The 22,015-nt window shown below is 40.1% G+C and overlaps 1 protein-coding gene across 3 annotated transcripts in view; it reads left to right on the top strand.

Annotated features, from left to right (window-relative positions):
* RNF31 (ring finger protein 31) overlaps positions 1-22,015 on the top strand; it is a 69,225-nt gene that overhangs the window by 9,833 nt on the left and 37,377 nt on the right. For 2 of the 3 annotated variants that reach the window (XM_075828872.1, XM_075828873.1), the window contains exons 3-13: positions 2,357-2,500; positions 3,998-4,153; positions 4,249-4,308; positions 4,399-4,447; positions 4,640-4,808; positions 5,651-6,263; positions 6,348-6,545; positions 7,934-8,185; positions 8,503-8,685; positions 8,764-8,970; positions 19,450-19,623. In XM_075828872.1, coding sequence (XP_075684987.1) covers positions 2,357-2,500; positions 3,998-4,153; positions 4,249-4,308; positions 4,399-4,447; positions 4,640-4,808; positions 5,651-6,263; positions 6,348-6,545; positions 7,934-8,185; positions 8,503-8,685; positions 8,764-8,970; positions 19,450-19,623 — 2,205 coding nt within the window. The remainder of the gene's footprint in view (positions 1-2,356; positions 2,501-3,997; positions 4,154-4,248; positions 4,309-4,398; positions 4,448-4,639; positions 4,809-5,650; positions 6,264-6,347; positions 6,546-7,933; positions 8,186-8,502; positions 8,686-8,763; positions 8,971-19,449; positions 19,624-22,015) is intronic. The other variant, XM_075828874.1, reaches the window with a different exon arrangement.

Below are 22,015 nucleotides of genomic sequence, written 5' to 3'. Positions count from 1 at the left end.
ATATGTGGAAGTAAACAACTGTTTGGGCATGCTGTAGGGTTCAGAGGGGAGGGAGCACAATTTGGCTTTTGGAGCATGGATTTGCTTGGTAGTAGTTTTGTTTGAGTATTGCTGGTGTTTCCGTTTATAATGTGGGGGTACATGTAAGCTGGGCAGAGTACATCAGGGGCATAGTCCGGTATAATAATTGGGTTAAAAAAAAACAGTAAAATAATCCATAGATGTGTGTTACGCTGTGACACAATCCTTCATGCGCAGGCCAGTGTTGCACTGATAAATGTCTTTCCTTATCCCCCTTTTGGTCCACACTCCGCACCTTTGCAGTTTGGGGAATTTTGCTGGGAAGTGTTGTCCTGGTATAATACGGGCACCCTCGCTTCCAGCAGATATGTTTGGGCCCTCCCCTTCCTGGTTCTCTAATTTTAGGGCCTCGATAATTCGCCTCTTGAAACAGAAGAAATGTTCCCCTCGGCCCTGCACAACTGAATATTTGTTATTTCCTGACTTATGGAAGCTTTAGCTAATTTTATTTTTTTTTATAGACGTAGTGATATGAGGGCTGTTTTTTTGCAGGACAAGCTATAGTTATTATTGGTACCATTTTGGGATACATGCGACTTTTTGATCACTTTTTATCCTGTTTTTTGGGAGGCCAGGTGACCAAAAAACAGCAATTCTGGCATCGTTTTTTTAGTTGTTTTTTTATACAGCGTTCACCATGCGTTATAAACTACATGTTAACTTTATTCTGCGGGTCAGTCCGATTCCGGCGATACCTAATTTATAGCACTTTTTTTATGTTTTACAACTTTTTGCAGAATAAAATTACTTTTGTAAAAAGTTCCTTTTTTTTTGTTGCCAAGTTGTGAGAACCATAACGTTTTAACTTTTTAGTTGGCGGAGCTGCATGAAGGCTTGTTCTGTGAGACGAGCTATAGTTTATATAGGTACCATTTTTGGATACGTGCGACTTTTTGATCACTTTTTATTCCAATATTTGTAGGGCAAAGTGACCAAAAAACAGAAATTGTGGTATAGTTTTTTTTTAAGCTGTTCACCATAAATGGAATAAATAACCTAATATTTTTATAGATCAGGCTGTATACCAAATATGTATGGTTTATTTATTTTTTACAATAATAAAGGACTTGTTAAGTGAACAGGGCGATTTATGTTTTATTTTATTACTTGAAACTTTTATTATATGTTATAAAACTTGTTGTTTTTTTACACTTTTTTTCAAGTCCCACTAAGCCTTGAAAAAGGTCCAACTGTCAGATTTTTTTTTCTAATACATTGCACTATCTATGGAGTGCAATGTATTAGATCTGTCAGTCATTCACTGACAGCAAGCCGATTAGGCTTCGCCTTCCGTAATGGCCTAGCAGGAGGCCATTGTTAGGTCTCCTGTTGCCATAGCAGCAGTCGCCAGCCCTGATTGCACAGCAGGGCTGCCGATCTGCTAGCAACCTCTAAGATGCAGCGATGACTTTCGATCGCTGCATTTAAGGGGTTAATGGCAGGAATCGAAGCTAACTCTGGTTCCTGCCATTACAGGTGGATATCAGCTGTAACATACAACTGACATCCACCGCTGATGACGCCAGGCGGGTCCTGGAAGGCTTCCGTGCTAGGTAGACTGGGAGGCCAGTATTAGGCCTCCGGTTGCCATTGCAGCCACCGGAACCCCTGCAATTTAATTGCTGGGGTACCGATTAGCTGCAAACAACCGATTGGGTACCGATGAGCTGCAAACAACTTAAATGCAGCGATCACTTTTGACCGCTGCATTTAAGGGGTTAATGGCGGGAATCTGAGCAAACTTCGGTCCACGCCATTACCCCAGGGTTACTAAGACAGAGTAAAAATGTGCGAATCAATTTGTAATATAAATGAGCAAAAATGACCATAAATGCTCACCTATGAAGAAGCAAATTACTGGCATATCCCGTTTTTTCACTCCAAATTTTATCATTACCCCAGGGTGTCCGCTATAACATGCAGCCGATACCCGGGATGGTGGCACCGACTCAGCTTCTGAGCCAGTGTCCACCATTTGTCGTATGACGTATCCATACGACAAATGTTGGGAAGGGGATAAAGGAATATTTCCATTTAAGACGTTTATGGCATAATCTGATAGGTGTGAATCCGGCGGTTTTCGTAATTCCCAAAGAAATAAATGAGAAGAGCTCTGCACATATGTGCAGGTTATGGGGAATCCAATTGTCCACATAGGTACATGCCATAAATTACTAAGTTGGCAATACCCTTTTAAGCTTCAATTGTAACTCATTATTTAAAATGAGCAAGGGTTAATATTTCTCATTAATTTACACTATTTTTCATACACTAGTCACCACCTCTTCGCTCTGTGATCACCGCCCTCAATATCTTGGAGAAGTATGGAAAGAACCTCCTTTTACCACGTCGACCGAAGTTTTGGAAAAGTGTCAAATTTAACAACCCAGTTTTCAAATCGACGGTTGATGCCATTAATGTAAGTTGTATTTAATTTGTCTAGTAACTGTAGTTTTTATTGTTTTTTTTAAAAACTATTTTATCTTCTTTAGGTCTTACTCAAATGACCGTGTCCATTTTGCGTCCGCAAAAAACGGACCGTATTCAATGCATTTCAGTTCCGTGTTCCATCAGTGTTTGTTCCGTGTGGTATCCGTTTTTAATGTCCGTGTTGGTGCACATTTTTTTATTTATTTAGTTTTTTTTCTCATCATGTCTTTAGCAACTGGTGCGTGAAACACGGACAGCACACAGATGACGTCCATGTGCTGTCCGTGATTTTCACGCACCCATAGACCAACAATGGGTAATGTGGTCTGCAAAATAGACCAGAATAGGACATGCAGTGAGTTTGACGCAACGGAAACACGCTGCGTGAAAAATCACGAATGTGTGAATAGCCCCATTGAATTGCATAGGTCTGTGTGCTGTCCATATTTTTACGGACAGCACACATTGACATATACAGAGTTCGTCTGAATAAGGCCTAAGGATGTTTAGGCTAGGGCTTCATTCTGACGCACAGAGGTCCCACTAAATTTGAGTAAAAAGAGTAAAAATATTCCTCTTTTTGAAGAAGTATATAATTTGTGGTAACGCAATTTAATAGTAAATAGGCTTTTAAAACATTTAGGGCTTATTCAGACGAACGTAAAATACGTCCGTGCAACGCGCGTGATTTTCACGCGCCTTGTACGGACCTATATTAGTCTTTGGGGCCGTGCAGACAGTCAGTGATTTTTGCGCAGCGTGAGTCCGCACCACGTGCTTTTCTGTTTACAAGCATACAAACAGAGTGTCATAATGATAGCGGCTGCGCGAAAAGCATGATTACAGTACGGGACAGTTGTCCTGCAGCGAGGCAGTGACTCCTAGCATCGTACATAAGTATGATGCTAGGAGCCCGGCTCCCTGCACTGTGTTTGGTCCGGTACTTGCGGCCGAAATACGTCCGTCAATTACGGACGTAATTAGTGTGTGTGCACATACCCTAACCCTTTATCATACTGCAGACAATCTTCCTGCTCTGCCCTGTCACATACCACTCGCCACCCTTCTTCATTCCCCTCTCCCCTACATACTTCTTGACAATGCTGCTGTAATCACAGGACTTTAATAACTAGCAAGTTCCCTTTAAAGATTCACAAACCGCTTGCAATTCACTGTTCAATTGGTAGCTATTTCTCGATCTATACCTGTCTGCTTCTGCAGCTGACATCAGCGGGGATGAAGTAAAGAGCTGCAGTTATTAAAGTCCTCCTAGTTACTGAAAAATGGCACAACGATCCAGTAAGAGTAAAAAATATAATTTACCTGAATGTCCGCTAGCGAATATATTTCAGGTGGCAATGGAGGTACACTTTATTTATTGAAAGTATAGTGAAATTTATAAGTCGAGGCAGTCTATCTAGCAGATTTACGTTATATTCTGAATCATTTTTATAGACCATGAGCCTTTGCTTTGCTTGCTTCCTAGGGTGGGCGTCATGTCTTGGCATTGTATGGATACACACAGTCTCTTTATGATGGTCTTTGTTTTCCGGATGCTGTGAAGGAACCAGATACCGCTAATGTTGCTGCTGTAACGGCAGATGTCATTATCCTCCACCACGAGCTTAATCTTATGATTTCTGTAAGTGCTTCATTATTTTAGGTCTGACTGCTGGTCTTCAAATACTGTAGTACTGCTTACAAGGAATCTGTGCCATATTTATTTTTTTTTACCAGAATTCCCATCCATACCAAGACAAAGTAACACAGGAACTATTGACCATGAATTTGCCTCAGGTAAAGTATTGTGATATAGAGTTTTGCCTGCAAAGTATGTTGATTGATATAAAAGCTTGTGTGACAAATGGAATTTTTGTATGTTTGTAGCCAACCTTGGTCACAGATGATGTTGTTATCTCGATACATCCCCTATCAGGTAATTAAAAAAACTGCTTTATCATTGAATTATCGGTTTATGATAATTAGATAATTACATTATACGCATGGAACATATGCTGGATGTGTATCTTTTGCCTATTTGTGCATGTTTTATTTGAATCTTTCTTATAAGGCAAGCTGAAATTTATAGCCTCTGACTTTAATTTTGGGTACTGATTTGTGTCTCTAGTCCCAGAAACGTCTTCTGCAGGATGTGGTCTCTGTGGTGTGAACACGGTCTCTGTTGTGTGTACTTCATGTAATGATAAGCTGTGTTTAAAGTGCGACCAAAGAGTACACTCGCACCCCAATCGTTCACATCACCAACGCGACCCCTATGGCACATCTCCAACGCACAGGTATTGACAATGTTTGGTTGTTTTTTATAGGTAAAGTGTTATTCCAATCTCATAAAGTGATGGCATATCCCTAGTGATGATGTATTATAAACTGTGGAGGTCCAATCTCTGGGACAACCATGATTCTGAAATGGGGCACTGTTTTAGCCCTGCAGCCCCTTCACTGTTTTTCCCTGCACAGCAGTGTGTTTCTGGCTGGGCTGCAACTTTAAAGTGGCCCCTTTATTCTCAGGATCATTGGAGGTCTCAAATGTCAGACCACCACTGATCAAAAAGTGATGGCATATCCAAGTGATATGCCATCACTTGCTGAGATCAGAATAACCCTTTAAAGGGTATGTACAGGTCTGGAACAATTTTATTTTTAATGCTGCAGTGCATCTAAAATAAAAAATTCGATATTTTAAATCAAGACTAATTGCAAAGTTGCCTGTTTTGTGTCTACAGCTCCTATACAGACCTATTTGTCTCCAGGGTAACAGACTACAAACGTACCCTGTTTATTCTGATCTCAGTCATACTCCCATCTCTCCATTCCTGTTTTTTTTTGGTAACCTTCCAAATGGTTGTTAGCAAGAAGTAGGGGACGCATAGAATGGAGTATGACTACAGGAACAAACTACACATGGATTGTATGTAGTCTGTTACCATGGAGACACAGAACTTTATTAGAGATAGAGACATAAAACATTATGATATTTTAGGATTGACTATATGCAAAGTTGTTAATCTTTTATTTTAAGCAATAAATCAATTTGTTGCAAAAGTGTACATACCATTTAATTAGCTTTTTTGATGTTTTATTTTCCTGTAACTTGTTTTTTTTTTTCTTTTTCATAAAGGCTGAAGGATGATGAATTTCTTTCAAATGTTTCTTCTCGACCGCCATGGCAGTGTATGTCTTGCCACACATTAAATAGAGGGGGTTCAGTGCTCTGTGTGGGATGTGACCGTCCCCGAGGCTGTAACAACGCATTGGGCATGTCATTAGACTCTTCTTTGCAAAAAGACACATGGGTGTGTCAAGCTTGTACTCTACAGAATCCTTCTTCAGCGGTCTTGTGTGCCGTGTGTGACCGACCTCGACTTGCTGGGAAACCATCTAGAGACGACCACGAGTCTACTGCTTTTTCCTTGATGGATAGTAAGAACACTAAAGACACCTACAAGACAGCAGCCTCTCTAGACCAGAGTAAACTTCTGTCCTTGTCAGAGAATAGCAATACAACTGTGTTTGGTAGTATGTATGACAAAGCTGCCAATATTGAGAGAAATAACCCGAGGCCACAGATTTACTTTGGGGGAAATAACAATGCTAGTCCACTTTTCTCGAAGATACGCAGCCCAGATAACTCTTGTACGTTTGAGAAACCCAACAGTGAGTTAAAAAGCAGCTTGGAAATTTTTTCTGAATCTCTAAACGAGGAAAAGGAAGAACAGATGAAATTGTCAAAGGTAATATGTAGTAACAGGATAGTAATTAGTAAAAATAGACCAGAGTCGATGAAAAGACTTAAACCTTTCTTATGTGGACCCTAGGGCTGGCAATGCTCCCACTGCACTTATTACAACACATGCAGGGGACGTGTTTGTGAGGTGTGTGACCGAACCAGTGAAGGTCTGATCCCTACAGAAGGGAATAAGAAAAAGGAACAAGAGGGACCGTTAAAAGGCCAGGATGAGACGAGACAGAAGAAATTAAAAGAGGATGGAGCGAAAATAGTGGCATTGATTAAGGTAAGGGAAATGTAGAATTACTTGCTGCATGCACTTTCTGTAATGCAACCTCTCATGCTTCCAAATCTATCAAATCAAATTTTAGCTGTACAAAATACACAGTTTAGCCATAACATTGAGGCTAGGTTCACATGGGGAATTTTGTTGCGTTTTTAGCATGCATTTTTCTGTTTTGGTTGATGAACTCCCATTGAGAGACATGGGACTTTATCTACCAAAAATTAAAAAAAATGCATGCTAAAAATGCAACAAAACTCACCATATGAACACAGCCTAAAACTACTGACCGGTAAAGTGAATAACATTAATTATCTTGTTACAATGATGCCTGTCAAAGGGGGGGGGGGGGGTGTATTAGGCAGCAAGTGAACAGTCAGTTCTTGAACGTTGCTGTGCTGGAAGCAGGAAAAATGGACAAGCATAAGGATCTGGGCAACTTTAACTGGCCAATTATGATGGCTAGACGGTCAGGGCCTCTGTAAAAAACGGCATTTCTTGTGGGGTGTTGCCGGTATGCAATGGTTAGAATCTACCAAAAGTGGTCCAAGAAAGGACAACTGGAGACAGTGTCATGGGTGCCCAAGGCTCATTGATGCGCATGGGGAGAGAAGGCTATCCTGTCTGGTCCAGTCGCACAGAAGAGCTCCTTTAGCACAAATTGCTAAAAAAGTAAATGCTTGCTATGATAGAAAGGTGTCAGAAAACACAGTGCATCACAGCTTGCTGCCTATCCACAGACTGGTCAGAGTGCCCGTTCTGGCCCCTGTCCACCACTGAAAGTGTCTACAATAAGCACGTGAGCATTCGAACTGCACCATGGAGCAATGGTAGGAGGTGGCCACACGGCCACATTGTCATAATGCACTTCTTGAAGATGCTGCATTAAAATTTTAACATTGTGGAGGAGATTTACTAAGCAAAAAGTGCCAGAATGCTGTCACAAATTTGGCTAAATTTTTTTACATGGCGTGCACCAAATGTATTATGCGTTTAAAGCACTTTTTACACTTACCTCGACAATTTTGAAAGTGTCTAGATATAAGGAATTTTAAATGCTGCAAATTTTCTAAAGACGTGACTATAACAACCCGGAATAAATGCGTAGGATTTAGAATATTTTTTATACTAGAGTGTGGAATGTAGCAGAGTTCAGTGAACAAATCCACTTTCACCATGTATTCATATATTTAGTGGAAACTTCTGGCATCTGAGCCTCCTCTACTCTATACATTTGATGAGACACCTCCACGTAGTACTTGTCCAAAAAATGGGTTTCCAGTACTTTTTAATGCTTCCTTATTTATTCAATAAGTAATGTACATTAGTGTACCAAACTGATGCCTAGGTGAGACTTGAAACAATGCATACATGTAATCCTTCTCTTTCAGGAAGGGGAGGCGTATGGCGTGTCTCCAGAAGAAATCTGCAGTGCAATACGGTACTCCGGTACAGAGGTGCCTCTATGGTGGCTGCAGTCTGAACTTGTTTATGTGTTGGAACGGTTAATTGATGCTGCATCACAGAAAGCAGGTTCTGAGTTGGGGGCTTTCACACCAGATGAATCTCGTAGCGCATGGTTATCATGTGGAGGTGATATGGAGGAAGCAGTGAACTTATGCATTATACAGCGAAGAAACAAGGTTAGTAACCCGCAAGGTGTTTATTCATAAAAAAAAACCAAGAGTGTTCTACTATTATTGATAAGTATTCAACAATTAGTAATTTTCTAGACCATGAATTAGTGTAGGTAGCATAAACTAAACTATCTTCGGGTAATGAAAATGAGGACACATGTTTGTTCTTGATCATTGTGCGAGCTCTAGGTATGGAATTTCACATTTCTTATCGATGTAAGAACACCGGTTATATAGTATTTCGGTCATAGCTTCTCATTTCTTTTTCTCAGTATAGTTCTATTTTTTACATCATTAGAAAATCCTTCTTATCCAATTTATAGGTGGAAGAACTCTGTGCCTTAGGTTTCCAAGATCGAGATAAGGTGGTTGCTGCCCTCTATGACAGTGCCGGCAATGTAACGAGAGCACTTAGCATTTTACAAGCACCTCTTTTGGAGCCCTTTCTCAAACGTGTATGGGAAGATAAAGAAGTTCCATTTCAGCTGGATTCCAGAGACAGACAGGTGGTTATAAAATATTTAGTGTGTAAGATAATTCAGAGTTTTTGAGTCTGTGTATTAAAGCGGTTTGTGATTCTTTAGGCACTTCTTAGACGATTACTTGCGGAGCATGCTTTACATAGTTGGGGGCGTGCTGAGCTGGCTCTGTCGCTGCTTCAGGAAGGAGAAGGACGTTATAACCTACAAGATGTTGTGGAAGCAGTGAGAGAATCACAGGACCGTGACTTTATCAAGAGGATGCTAACTCAAGAATGTGCAGTCTGTGGATGGCAGATTCCACGCAATAAGGTACCATAGGACACATTTACTTGTATTGGCATATATCGCTCAGCAGTACAGCAATGTGGGCGGCCGGTGTATTTCGCAATTTGCTGCACCAGAGTCGTCTTCAATGGCAATTTTCAAAAGTAACAGAAATTTGAAATTACTCAGTCAAGATAATTAAATAAGAATTTTTTTTCAGACACATGTATTGATGTTGGGGAAAAAAAGTTTTTTTTGTTACTTCATTTGACAAAAAAAACTACTGTAATTGTATTGATAAATTCCCCCCCCCCTTTTTTTTTTTTAAAACCAGTCTTTATAGGTACCTTTTTGGGTCTTCTTCTTTTTTTTTTTTTTTTTTTTTTAATATACAAATTGTAAAAGACATACAAACATTAATTCATAAATACATAATTTTATATAAACCTAACCCACCCTAGTGAGAAAGAGAGGTATATTCAGTTTTAGCCATTTACTGAGAAAGCATATTTACAGACCGAATATAACCCACACAGGATATATCCTCCGATAATTACTGACTAACAAAATGTATCCTCCAACATTCATTTAGTGACCGAATTTATCCTCCAATATCCATTGACTATAGAATATATCCTGCACTATCCATTTACTGACAGAATATATCCTCCAATACTCACTCATTTATTGAGAGAACATATCGTCCAATAATCATTTACTGAGAGAATTTATCCCGCATTACCGTTTACTGAAAGAACATATCCTCCAATAACATTTAATGATACAGTATATCCTCCATTAACCTACACCACCCTAGCGAGATAGGAGGAGGAAAAAAAGGTACATTTTATTATTGCTTACTAAGTGTTTATACAACTTTCCAATCCCTAAAAGAACATCGCATACAAGAAATGTGGTATCATCGAGGATATAAATATGCCAAAAGTCATCCATTATAAGGATAAATGTTGCTTCTTCTGGGGCATGTTCCAAAAGAAGCAACAACTAAACTTTTTTTTCCACATGCAATGGATGTCCCCTGGAACTTTGTAGAGTCCCTGGAAGGAACAGATTATGTGCTAGTTCTCTGTATTGACCACACATATACTTCCACATGTTAATAAGATCCCCTTTTTTTCCAAGCTGAACAAGCCCAATTTTTCTAGCCTTTCATTGTAAGCGACACCTCCCATACTATTTAATTATCTGGTTGCACGCCTTTGAATCCTCTCCAGTTCTCCTATGTCCTTTTTACAATGTGGAGCCCAAAACTGAATTCAAGATGTGGCCTTACAAGGGATTTTTAGAGGGGTAATATTACATTTGAATCACAGTTTTTTTTCATACACCCTAAAATCCTATTTGCTTTTGCAGCTGCTTCTTGATATTGAGTGCTGCTGCTTAGCTTATTTGTTACTAGAATACCCAGGTCCTTCTCTTGTTCCGTTATCCCCAGTTTTATTCAGTTTAATATATATTAATTAATGCTATTATTGCATCCTAAGTTCATTACTATACATCTATCAACATTAAATTTCATCTGCCATGTTTTTGCCCATGCTGCCAGCTTATCTAGGTCTTTCTGTAATATTTTATAGTCACATTGAGATTTAAGTATCCTACAAAGTTTTGTATCGTCAGCAAAAAACTGACACCTTGCTATGAATCCCATCCGCAAGGTCATTAATAAAGAGATTAAAACGAATTGAGCCTAACACCGATCCTTGTGGTACCCCGCTGCTGACTTCTACCCGTTTTAAGTAAGTTCCATTTATAACAACTCTTTGTTTTCTGTCCCTTAACCAATTCTTGACCCACTTGCATATATGGTCCCGCAGTCCCTGTGTCTGTAGCTTCAGAACAAGGCTGTTGTGTGGAACAGAATCAAATGCTTTTGCAAAATCCGAATAAGGCCTTATTCACACGAGAGGGTCCGAGTGTGGCCGATAAAATCGTCCGTTTTGGGCCGTTTTCCCCCGGCCGGTTTGCATCCGTTCTGATCCCGTTCTGGGCCGTCTTGCCGTTTTTAACGGCCAATTTTGACCCATTTTGCATCCGTTTTTTTTCCCTGTCCGTTTTTAAATCAGATGAATTTCTGTTGTCAATTTTTGCCACACACTGCCCTCTGTAGATAATGCCACACACAGCCCTCTGTAGGTAGTGCCACACAGCCCTCTGTAGGTAGTGCCACACAGCCCTCTGTAGGTAGTGCCACACAGCCCCCTGTAGGTAGTGCCACACAGCCCCCTGTAGGTAGTGCCACACAGCCCCCTGTAGGTAGTGCCACACAGCCCCCTGTAGGTAGTGCCACACAGCCGCCTGTAGGTAGTGCCACACAGCCGCCTGTAGGTAGTGCCACACAGCCCCCCGTAGGTAGTGCCACACAGCCCCCCCGTAGGTAGTGCCACACAGCCCCCCCCCCAGGTAGTGCCACACAGCCCCCCCATAGGTAGTTCTACACAGCACCGCCCCATAGATGGCACCCCACCTACCTGTCTGTAGATAATGCCACCGTTCCAGGAGAAGTCCCTGACTTCAATGTCCATATAAGGACAGTGAAGCCAGGGACTTCTCCTGGAGTGGAGACACTGGCCACAGGGTCGGGGATTCCGCTTCAGAAGTGCCTGACGTCACTGTGTCCATATATTTAAAAGCTCCCCATGTAGCATCCGTATTCCTATTTACCATTACATGATCCCAGAAAACAAGACAACGTGTTTCCCTCAGTCTAATGAATTTTGCTTTCCTAAAGTTCCAGGTTTTTGGTGCTCCCCTTCGTATTGATTTATTGAAAATTATATTAAAACTTACCATATTGTGGTCACTAGTGCCCAAGTGCTCCCGGACCTCCACATCTGATATGGTGTCTGGTTTATTAGATAAGACCAGATCCAGCACATTATCCCCTCTGGTTGGTTTATCAACAAACTGAGTGAAATAATTGTCTTGAATTGTATGTAAAAAAAAACTTCCAGCTTTTAGCACATCCAGCAGCCTCTATGTCCCAATAATGTCAGGATAGTGGAAATCCCCCATAATAAGGACCCCATTATTATTTGCTTCCTTTTCTATTTGTTGCAGCATTTCATCCTCAGCCTGTTCCGCTATGGTCGGTGGCTTATAACAAACTCCAATCAGTAGTTTACCGTTATTAATCGCTCCATGAATATTTACCCATAAAGACTCCACACTGTCACAGTCTCCCCCAATGTCTTCATTCAGGACTGGTCTTAGGCTGGATTTTACAAACAGACTCCCCCTCTTTTATCTTTTCTATCCCTTCTAAATACGGTGTAGCCCCCCACGTTTGTTACCCAGTCATGGCCCTCATCCAGCCAGGTTTCTGTTATGCCCACTACATCATAATCCATGTCAGTCATTAGAATCTCCATTTTACTTGCAAGACTTCTTGCATTCGCCAGCATACATTTAAAGAGGCTCTGTCACGAGATTATAAGTGCCCTATCTTGTACATAAAATGATCAGCGCTGTAATGTAGATTACAGCAGTGTTTTTTTATTTTGAAAAACGATCATTTTTGATTGAGTTATGACCTATTTTATCTTTATGCTAATGAGTTTCTTAACCCCTTCCCGCCGCAGCCCTTTTTCAGATTTTCATTTTCGTTTTTTCCTCCCCACCTTCCAAAAGCCATAACGTCTTTATTTTTCCGTCGATATAGTACTATGAGGGCTTGATTTTTGCGGGACGAGTTGTAGTTTTTCGTAACACCATTTATTTTGCCATATAATGTACTAGGAAACGGGAAAAAAATTATTTGTGGGGTAAAAAATGAAAAAAACTGCGATTCCTCCATGGTTTTTTGCGCGCCGTTTTTACGAAATTCACTGTGCAATTAAAACAACATGTTAACTTTATTCTGTGGGTCAATCCGATTACGGCAATACCAAAAAGAAAATGTATTTTGTGTCGCCAAATTCCGAGAGCCACAACTTTTTTATTTTTCCGTCGATTAAGTGGTATGAGGGCTTATTTTTTGCAGGATAAGCTGTCGTTTTTAATAATACCATTTTGGTGTAAATGCGACGTTTTGATCACTTTTTATTTCATTTTTTGTGGGAGATCAGTTGACCTGGCTTTTACAATTTTTTCTTTTTTTTTACGGCGCTCACCGTGCGGGTTAAATAACGATGTATGGTAATAGTTCAGACTTTTACGGATGCGGCGATACCAATTATGTTTGTTTATTTTTATTTTTTTTACTATGCTCTAGGGGGAAAATGGGAAAAGGGGGGTTTTTTGAACTTTTAATATATTTTTATTTTTATTTTTTACACAAAAAAAAAACTTTAACTAATTTTTACTTTTTTTTTTTATTAGTCCCCCCTAGGGGCCTTTACCAGCGATCGTTGGATCGCTTGCACGATGTACTGCAATACTAATGTATTGCAGTATATCGTGATTCTGACAGGCATCTATTAAGCCCTGCCGGAGGCAGGGCTTAATAGGTGTACAAAGATGGCGGACCTGGGGGGCCTTCATAAGGCCCCCAGGCAGTTGTAGCAACCATCGCCAAAACCCCCCCCCCCCCCGCGATTGCGTTGCGGGGGAGCGCAATGAGCTGTTAGAGGGGGTCGCCCCCCTCTTTCTAACTATTTAAATGCTGCGGTCTCTGTTGACCACGGCATTTAACAAGTTAAACTAGCGGGATCGCGCTCGAGCACGATGCCGCTAGTTTCTCTGAGGTGTCGGCTGTAACAAACAGCCGACACCGGCATCGTATGAAGCGGGTTCACTCCGTGAGCCCGCTCCATACTTCCCCTACCCGACTTTGGAGTATGGATACGTCAAATGTCGGGAAGGGGTTAATGGACAACTGGGCGTGTTTTACTTTTTGACCAAGTGGGCGTTCTGGAGAGAAGTGTATGACGCTGACCAATCAGCGTCATACACTTCTCTCCATTCATTTACACAGCACATAGCGATATAGCTATGGCTAGGGTTTTGTGATTAAATTTCGAATCCTGCACACTGAATAGAATTTTACCACCTGTTTATTGTCTAAAATTAGTATATTATTGTGTGATTTCTCAAGCGGTTGCTAACTCTTCTGCACAGTATATAGACTGCCCCAAGAGTTCTATGTGGCGGTAGAAGGGTGCAGCAGGAATTTTGCAAGTTTGCATTAAGGCCCTTTTACACCGGCCGATAAGCAGCGAGCGCTGATCAACTAAACATGGTTGATCGGCACTCGTTGGCTCCTGTCACACGGAGCTATGGATGGGGGCGAGCAGTCGTTGCTCCGATCGCTCGTCCCCATACCTTATTGTCATGTCGGCAGCGCATCTCCCTGTTTACTGCCCACAACGATTGTGCTGCCGACAACGATAATATTTCACTTTTTTCAAACGATGCGACCAGCAGATGATCGAGCGTTCGCTCGTTCATCTGCTGATCGTTCTCCTGTTTACACAGGGCATTTATCGGCAGCGAGCGTTCTGTAAATACTTGTCTGCCCAATAATCGTTCTGTGTAAAACACCCTTTACTGTGTTGAGTGCACTCTAAAATACTTTTGTCTGAAGTTAAGTATTTCCTTAATAACAATTATAAAGACCCTTTAGTCTCCGCACAAGGACTGCTTGATAACACTGGACCTGACACAAATAATAACAGGAAATGTCGTCAGAATCTCTTAGTAGTACAGCCTCAAGCTTTGGGCCCGTAACTTCAATGTTTCATATCACAGCAAAGAATTTAAATATTGAAATGGTTATTCCATGAATAATTTTCATACCAAAAGTAAAAAAATGCTGTTAACTGTTTTAAAGTAATGTGCAGTGTTCTTTCCATGTGAAAATTTATTTTTAATATATATATATTTTTTGCTTCCCTGTGTACCCCTTGATGCTGCTGCTAATTTGTGCGCTGAGGGCGTGATTCTTAACATTATTGTCAGAAGGGGAAGTTGACAGATTTAGTCCCTACTTCCCTGCATATAGGCAACATGGAATCCAGAGTAATGAAGATATATACTGTGTGACAGTGTGACATCCACAGTAGGTAGAAACCAGTATACGGTATACTGAAATAAAACAAAAGCTGAGTGGGCATTTGCAGGGTTCATATCCGCTGTCGGGATACAATGCTTTACAGTCCTAATAAACTGAGAAGGCGTTTCCTCAGCTATACTGTAATGCAACAACAGAGACTCTGCTCCTTTTCTGACAAACAGAGCAAAAGCTATTGCCATTGACTGTATTATACTATTGCTTATTTTTCATGATCTGTACAATGTCTATATTTAGCCCCTTCCCAACATCTGTGTATATATACGGCGGAGGTTGGGTGGGGGAGTATGGAGCGGGCTCATGGGCTATGTTCGTTGGAGCGGGCAATCGTGTTGGCTATATCTTACAGCCAACACCTCAGTAGAACGAGTGGGGTCCAGCTCGAGCGGAATACCGCTCGTTTAACCCCTTATATGCCATGGTCAATGGCGACTACCTCATCTAAGCTTTTAGAATAATGTGGGGCGGCCCACTCTGACGTGCCACATACCCCCTGCACAACTTCGTTACAGGGTGCCAATGGTCATCGTAGCAGTCTGGGGTCTAATGAAGGCCCTCAGATCTGCCATGCTTGTACACCTATTAGGCCCTGCAGGAGGCAGGGCTTAGTAGGTGCCTGACGAAATCATCCAACGATCACTGGTTCAAGTCTTCTATGGGGACTAGTAAAAAAAAGTTTAATACAGTTTAGTTTTTTTATATATAAAAACAATTAAAAACATTAAAAGTTTAAAAAAAAAACCTTTTCCCATATTCCCCCAAAAGCAATGTAAATTTTTTTAAAAAATTAACATAACTGGTAACGCCGCGTCTGTAATAGTCTGAACTATCACATTATAACATTATTTAACCCGCATAAAATAAAACTCCAGAATCGCTGTTTTTTGGTCACCTCATCTCCCACGAAAAATGGAATAAAAAGTTTCATGTACCCCAAAATCGTATCAACAGAAACTACAGCTTGCCCCGCTAAAAATGAAAAAGTTATGGCTCTCCGCATATGACGACAGAACAAATTAGTTTTTTTCCTTGTTCAAGTAGGAAAACATAAAAAACCTATATAAATTTGGTATCGCCATAATTGCATTGACCCGCAGAATAAAGTTAATATGTCGTTTTTACCGCACAGTTAACACCATAAAAACAAAATCGGGGAATCACTGGTTTTTTTTTTCGTTCCACCCCACAAAGAATTTTTTTCAGTTTCCTAGTACATTATATAGCACAATAACTTGTGCCATGAAAAACTACAACTCGTCCCGCAAAAAATAAGCCCTCACACTGCTCAATCGACTAAAAAAGTTATGGCTCTCAGAATATGGCTAAACAAAACGTGTTTTTTATCAATTGTGTTTTTCCTTGTAAAAGTAGTAAAACATTAAAAAAAACTATAAATTTGGTATTGCCGTAATCGTATTAACCCAGATATTAAGGTTATATAGTCTTTATGGCACGGTGAATGCCATAAAAGCAATGTAGGAATCTGTTTATTTCTCATTCCACCCACAAAGAATTTGCCATGAAAAACTTCAACTCGTCCCGCAAAAAACAAACCCTCATACAGCTTTATCGATCTAAATCTAAAAATGTTATGGCTTTTGGAATGTGGGGAGGAAAAATCCAAAAAATTTCTGCGACGCGAAGGGATTACTGGTGGGACAATCCCTTTTTAAAGAACCTTTTGGGTATTTGAATGCACCCCTAATTGCCCGATCTTATGAAATACAGTATATACGAAACAAATTTTCAAGCCTATATACTAGAAGTACTCATGTTCCTATTAACCAACAACTATTTCCAATTCGACACGAAATACTATTTACAACTCAAAGGTGTGTCTATGGGGGCAAAATTTTCCCCATCAATAGCCAATCTAGTGATGTCATGGTGGGAACATTTCCATATTTTTTCGCCTGACAACATCCACAGCAACTGTATAGAATGGTACGGTAGATATATCGACGATATTTTGATTATTTGGAAAGGAAAAATGGACATCATCCCTGAATTTGTGGCAGCCCTCAACAACAACCAGTGTAATCTAAAATTCACCTACCATCATGATACTTCACACATTATATTCCTAGACTTGGAATTAAAAGGAGACGAAGGCCTATTCATATCCACAAAAACCCATCGAAAACCTACAGCTACTAACAATATTCTTCATGCAAAAAGTGACCATACAAAACATACCATCAGAGCCATACCTCTGGGCGAAATGCATCGAGCAAAAAGAAATTGTACCAGCCAGAACCAATTCGAGCTTGAACAAAAACAAATACAAACCAGACTACAAGAAAGAGGCTATCCGAAATGGACATTGACCAGAGCTAGCAACATCATAAACAAAAAATCAAGAAAACAACTTCTTGGCCAACACAAAATTGCTAATAAAAGACAAGAACTGCAACCTGTTGCCAATCAACCTACACTTATTTTACAACAAAGTAATCAATTTACCAAAATCAAAAATATAGTCACCAATTACCTGCCCATCCTTATGGAAGACGACACACTGCGTACAATTCTGTCAGGAGGTTGCAGGATAGTAGCAAAGAAAGCCCCCTCCTTGGGTAACACTCTGTCTCCCTCGTTATATACATCCAATGATAATACAACAACAACATGGTTAGAGACCAAAGGATTTTATAGATGTGGCCAGCATCCCTGTAAAACCTGCTCCTACGTATACCCAACCAAAAATTTCAGCAATTCCACACAAACAGACAATTTTACAATCCAAAATTACATTAACTGCAATTCAGAGTCAGTTATTTACCTAATTGAATGCACGGAATGTCATCTAAAATATGTCGGCTGTACAAATCGAAAATTCAAGACGAGAATTTTAGAACATCTCAGCTACATAAGAAATGCAAATATCCTCAATATATCAAATGCGGCCAAACACTTCATTTCTCATCACAATAAATCTACAAAAACTTTTCGCTGCTATGCTATTGAAAAAATTCAACCATCAAAGCGAGGTGGAGATATTAAACATAAAACTCATCTAAGAGAAGCGTATTGGATATATAGGCTAAACACAAGATACCCAGAAGGTCTTAACTTAAAGAAAGAATTAATGTATCTCTATTAATCCACTTACAACAAAATTAGGACCTCAACTAAGACATACGCCCCTATGACAAACAACATAAAGTAAGCCAATATATTCCAAGTCACTCCGAGGTACATATACAATCCCAATTTTATATTCATGTTCCCAATATGTACAGGCACAATATTTGCTAGTTGCCTTGTACATAGAAACCGTCACATCACTAAACCCTAGTTATGTATAATGTAAGTTTCCTCACTCTACCAGTTACAGTTGTGGTCCAACCTACACCCCCTCACATCCTATCCTCGTCAACGCAATTCAGAGCCCTGTTTTCAATTATCACAAAACATTTTTGATAACATATATATGTTTAACAATTAAAATGAAATATGCAACATTCACAAAATTTCCCAAAAAAAAAACAAAAAAAAAAAAATTAAAAAAATAGCTAACAAATATAATACGAACATAGACATACATTGAACAATAACTGCACACAGAATTACTCAAAATTCTGAGACAAAATCGACCCCATAAGACACTAAAAAAATCTGTTCACGGATAAATTCCATAAACATAATATACATTCATATAAATCAGTGATGGTTTGCAAATCTTTAATCATCACCACATACGATCATAAAATCTAACATAATAAAAATACTTACCGATATTCAATAAAGACACCCATGATCTTCCTGCGCATGATGGACTTGAAAAGGAGCTGGAACCGGGCCGACGATCATCTCTCATGCTATGTTCCAAAACGAGTCCTGGAACGCAACCGAACCAAACAAAACTTTAATAAACAGATAAATACGCAATCTGACATGTTTTCTAATATATACACATATATAAAAACCAAAAGTTTTAGATATTCATCGTCGGAATACAAAACAGTTTTCCGAACATAATCCATGTAATACATAGATACATACAAACATCTACTAAACATCAAGTCATGGTTACCTGACATTCATTTCCGGTGTTTGCGTTCCAAAATAACACAACCATGACACGCAATCATCATCTACTCATCAGCTGTTCCAACCTACACAGCATATATATGACAGCGCGCTCTTTTCAAAACTTACCACAGCCAAGTTTAAGGACGCAGCGTCGTCCGAAACGCGTAGGCCTAAGAGGACACCTTCCCTCCACTTCATACACACCCAGGACCTAATACTACTGGACTTTCTTTTTAAATCTACAACATTAAACTTGGAAAATAGACTTCCATTTTAACGCTTCTCAGCGCTGGATCCTACCTTTGTTCCTTGTGCCCGATATATACTTACCTTGTAAGATGCAATCAGTCAGCAGTAGTGTGTTATTTAAAAGGAATACGTTACTGCAGCTATCCTTTCTCTGTGGCTTATTAGGATTCTCTACATAAATATTTTTGATCTTGATGGCTCTTTTCCAGATGCGTTCTCTAACTTCATGTGAGTGTTGTATCTGCCCAGACTGCTTCTGTATGCACTTTACAGTCGCCGTAAAGGAGAAAAACATAAGAGATATGGTGTGCCCAGCATGCGAGGAGCCAGAAATTAGTGATGAGGGTGAACTCTTACATTATTTTTCTACACTAGATATTCTGGTAAGTCAATTTTTTTTTAAAGTGTATCAATAATGCATGAATCTGTGGTAACAAAACATTTTGTTTCTTATGCAGGAATACTAAATGCTTAGATGTTAGATATTTTTTGCTTTGTTGAAAGACTAGTGCTTAATAAAAAAATAAAAATATTCTATGTGATTGTATTTGATATTTTACAGCTGTATGATGCCCTTAAGGCCTTATTTGCAAAAACGTATTTCAAAAAAAGTAAAAAAAATAGTTTTTTTCCTAGCATGTGTCCGTTGCGAGAAACTCACAGCATGCCCTATTCTAATCTGTGTTTACGGACCAGACTCGCCCATTAAAGTCTATCGATTTTTCAATGATCAGTTGCTAAGAAAAGCAAATAGCAAAGTAAAACCAGGAAGTGCTTTCAGAGGAGAAAAATGGATGACACACGGAAACAATTACCCTACTAATGAACAATTCAGCTTAGATTTGATCATTAATACGGTGATCCTGTGTGTCTGATGCACACCGGATCTGCTTTGAGCTGGACTGACAGATTCTGGTTAAATTGCTTAGATGCAGCTTCTATCCGAAGTGGATGCATAGAAGCTGCATCTCAAAAACTATGCAACATATTTAATAAAGAATTATTAGAAAAATTATTTTAAGCCCAAACTACATATATTTGCAAAAAAAACCAGTAAAAGTTTTCATAGCCTTTAACCCCTTAAGAATGCAGCCAGTTTTGGCCTCACAGTGTAAGGGTATGTTCACACGCCCTATTTACGGATGTAATTCAGGCGTTTTACGCCTGGAATTACGCCCGAAAAAACGGCTCCAAACATCTGCCCATTAAATTCAATGGGTCTTACGGTGTTCTGTGCAGACAGCCTTTTTTTTACGCGCCGCTGTCAAAAGACGGCGCATAAAAAGACGGCCACCTCAAAGAAGCGCATGTCACTTCTTGGGACGTAATTGGAGCCGTTTTTCATTGACTCCAATGAAAACCAGCTCGAATTACGTCCGTAAAAGACGCCGCGAAAAACGTGTGCACTTGTCAAAACGACTGAAATTCAGGAGCTGTTTTCGCCTGAAAAACGCTCCGTAATTTCAGACGTAATTGGCGTTGCCGTGTGAACATACCCTAACTGTTTTAAATTGTTGTCCCATAAATCAATAGGACAAGCGAATATAAGAAACTGTAATATAGCTCATTAGAGAAAAATGCCTCTTTCTCAACTTCTCAGGCTCTCACCCCCATCTCCTACACTGATCATTCACTCTCAATTCAGTGCTAAAAACCTATTTCGTGAGGCAGAGATGAAGACCGCTCTCTGAGGGATCAGGTTACAGCTACTGCCCATAGAAGTTTGTGGAAAGGAAAGTGAGGTACAGGAGGAGAAGTGAGCTACTGCAGGGAGATTGAGGAGAGAGACAGAAACAAACACTGTTGCTTCTAGTGTTTTATCTCTCCTCAGTGCTTGATTCACAGTTACACTGCTCCTTACTGCTGTGTAATGTCCCCTATGCTGCTTTTAGTATGTGTTTTACTGTCTCACCCCAGTGCTAGAATCTAGTAAAACACTTACTAGAAGCAGCAGCAGTATCTCTCTTTCTCTTCTCCCCTCCCCATAGATTTATTTGGGAAGCTGTAAATTGATCCCTTCAGTTAGCTGTCTTCATCTCTCCCTCACTGAATATGGATTTTGGCATTGAATTGAGTGATTTAACAGTTAAGAGGAAGGGGAGGATAAGTGAAGAAAGATTTTTCTCTAATTAGCTATATTACAAAGTTTCTTATATTAACTTGTACTATTGATTTATGGGGAAAAATTTAAGCGACGGTTAGGCTTTAAAGAGGCTCTGTCACCAGATTTTGCAACCCCTATCTGCTATTGCAGCAGATAGGCGCTGCAATGTAGATTACAGTAACGTTTTTATTTTTAAAAAACGAGCATTTTTGGCCAAGTTATGGCCATTTTTGTATTTATGCAAATGAGGCTTGCAAAAGTACAACTGGGCGTGTTGAAAAGTAAAAGTACAACTGGGCGTGTATTATGTGCGTACATCGGGGCGTGTTTACTACTTTTACTAGCTGGGCGTTCTGATGAGAAGTATCATCCACTTCTCTTCAGAACGCCCAGCTTCTGGCAGTGCAGATCTGTGACGTCACTCACAGGTCCTGCATCGTGTCGGCCACATCGGCACCAGAGGCTACAGTTGATTCTGCAGCAGCATCAGCGTTTGCAGGTAAGTAGCTACATCGATTTACCTGCAAACGCCGATGCTGCTGCAGAATCATCTGTAGCCTCTGGTGCCGGCTCGTCTGACACGATGCAGGACCTGTGAGTGACGTCACAGCGTGATCTCTCGAGAACACGGCTGTGTCTGCACTGCCAGAAGCTGGGCGTTCTGAAGAGAA

The sequence above is a fragment of the Rhinoderma darwinii genome, chromosome 1 (assembly GCF_050947455.1).
Source record: "Rhinoderma darwinii isolate aRhiDar2 chromosome 1, aRhiDar2.hap1, whole genome shotgun sequence".
In the NCBI taxonomy this organism is placed as follows: Eukaryota; Metazoa; Chordata; class Amphibia; order Anura; family Rhinodermatidae; genus Rhinoderma; species Rhinoderma darwinii.
Note: the sequence above shows the minus strand (reverse complement) of the source record. Positions and strands in the feature narration are given on the sequence as shown.